At 64.8% G+C, this 318-nt stretch overlaps 1 protein-coding gene across 1 annotated transcript in view; it reads left to right on the top strand.

Moving 5' to 3' along the window:
- The window catches only part of CCNI (cyclin I), a gene marked incomplete at its 3' end in the record, with an annotated part of 6,886 nt that extends 6,571 nt beyond the window's left edge, over positions 1-315 (top strand). Inside the window, exon 6 of the mRNA XM_010135145.1 lies at positions 71-315. Coding sequence (XP_010133447.1) covers positions 71-315 — 245 coding nt within the window. The remainder of the gene's footprint in view (positions 1-70) is intronic.
- Between the last annotated feature and the right edge of the window lie 3 nt (positions 316-318).

The raw sequence follows: 318 nt of genomic DNA, 5'->3' as shown, positions 1-318 counted from the left end.
GGCCCGCGGGTGTGGGCGGCCGGCCCCCGCTCCTCCATGATCCGCAGCGGCGGTTCTTCCCTTGTGTCCCCACTGCAGATGGAGAGCTCACAGCTGATCCACTGCCGGGAGCTCGTGGCGCATCACCTTTCCACTCTGCAGTCTTCTCTGCTGCCCAACCCTGTATATGTCTACAGTCCCCTCCAGCACACCCTGGTGACCTGTAACAGAGGAGCCTTCCGCTGCCAGCCCTCCTCTGTCCCAGGGCCGGGGTTCTCCAAGGACAACGGCAGGCCAGAAGGGCCACTCACAAGTACAGCCGCGCTCTACCCGCGTCTG

The sequence above is a fragment of the Buceros rhinoceros genome, unplaced genomic scaffold (genome assembly GCF_000710305.1).
Source record: "Buceros rhinoceros silvestris isolate BGI_N320 unplaced genomic scaffold, ASM71030v1 scaffold22054, whole genome shotgun sequence".
NCBI lineage: Eukaryota > Metazoa > Chordata > Aves > Bucerotiformes > Bucerotidae > Buceros > Buceros rhinoceros.
Note: the sequence above shows the minus strand (reverse complement) of the source record. Positions and strands in the feature narration are given on the sequence as shown.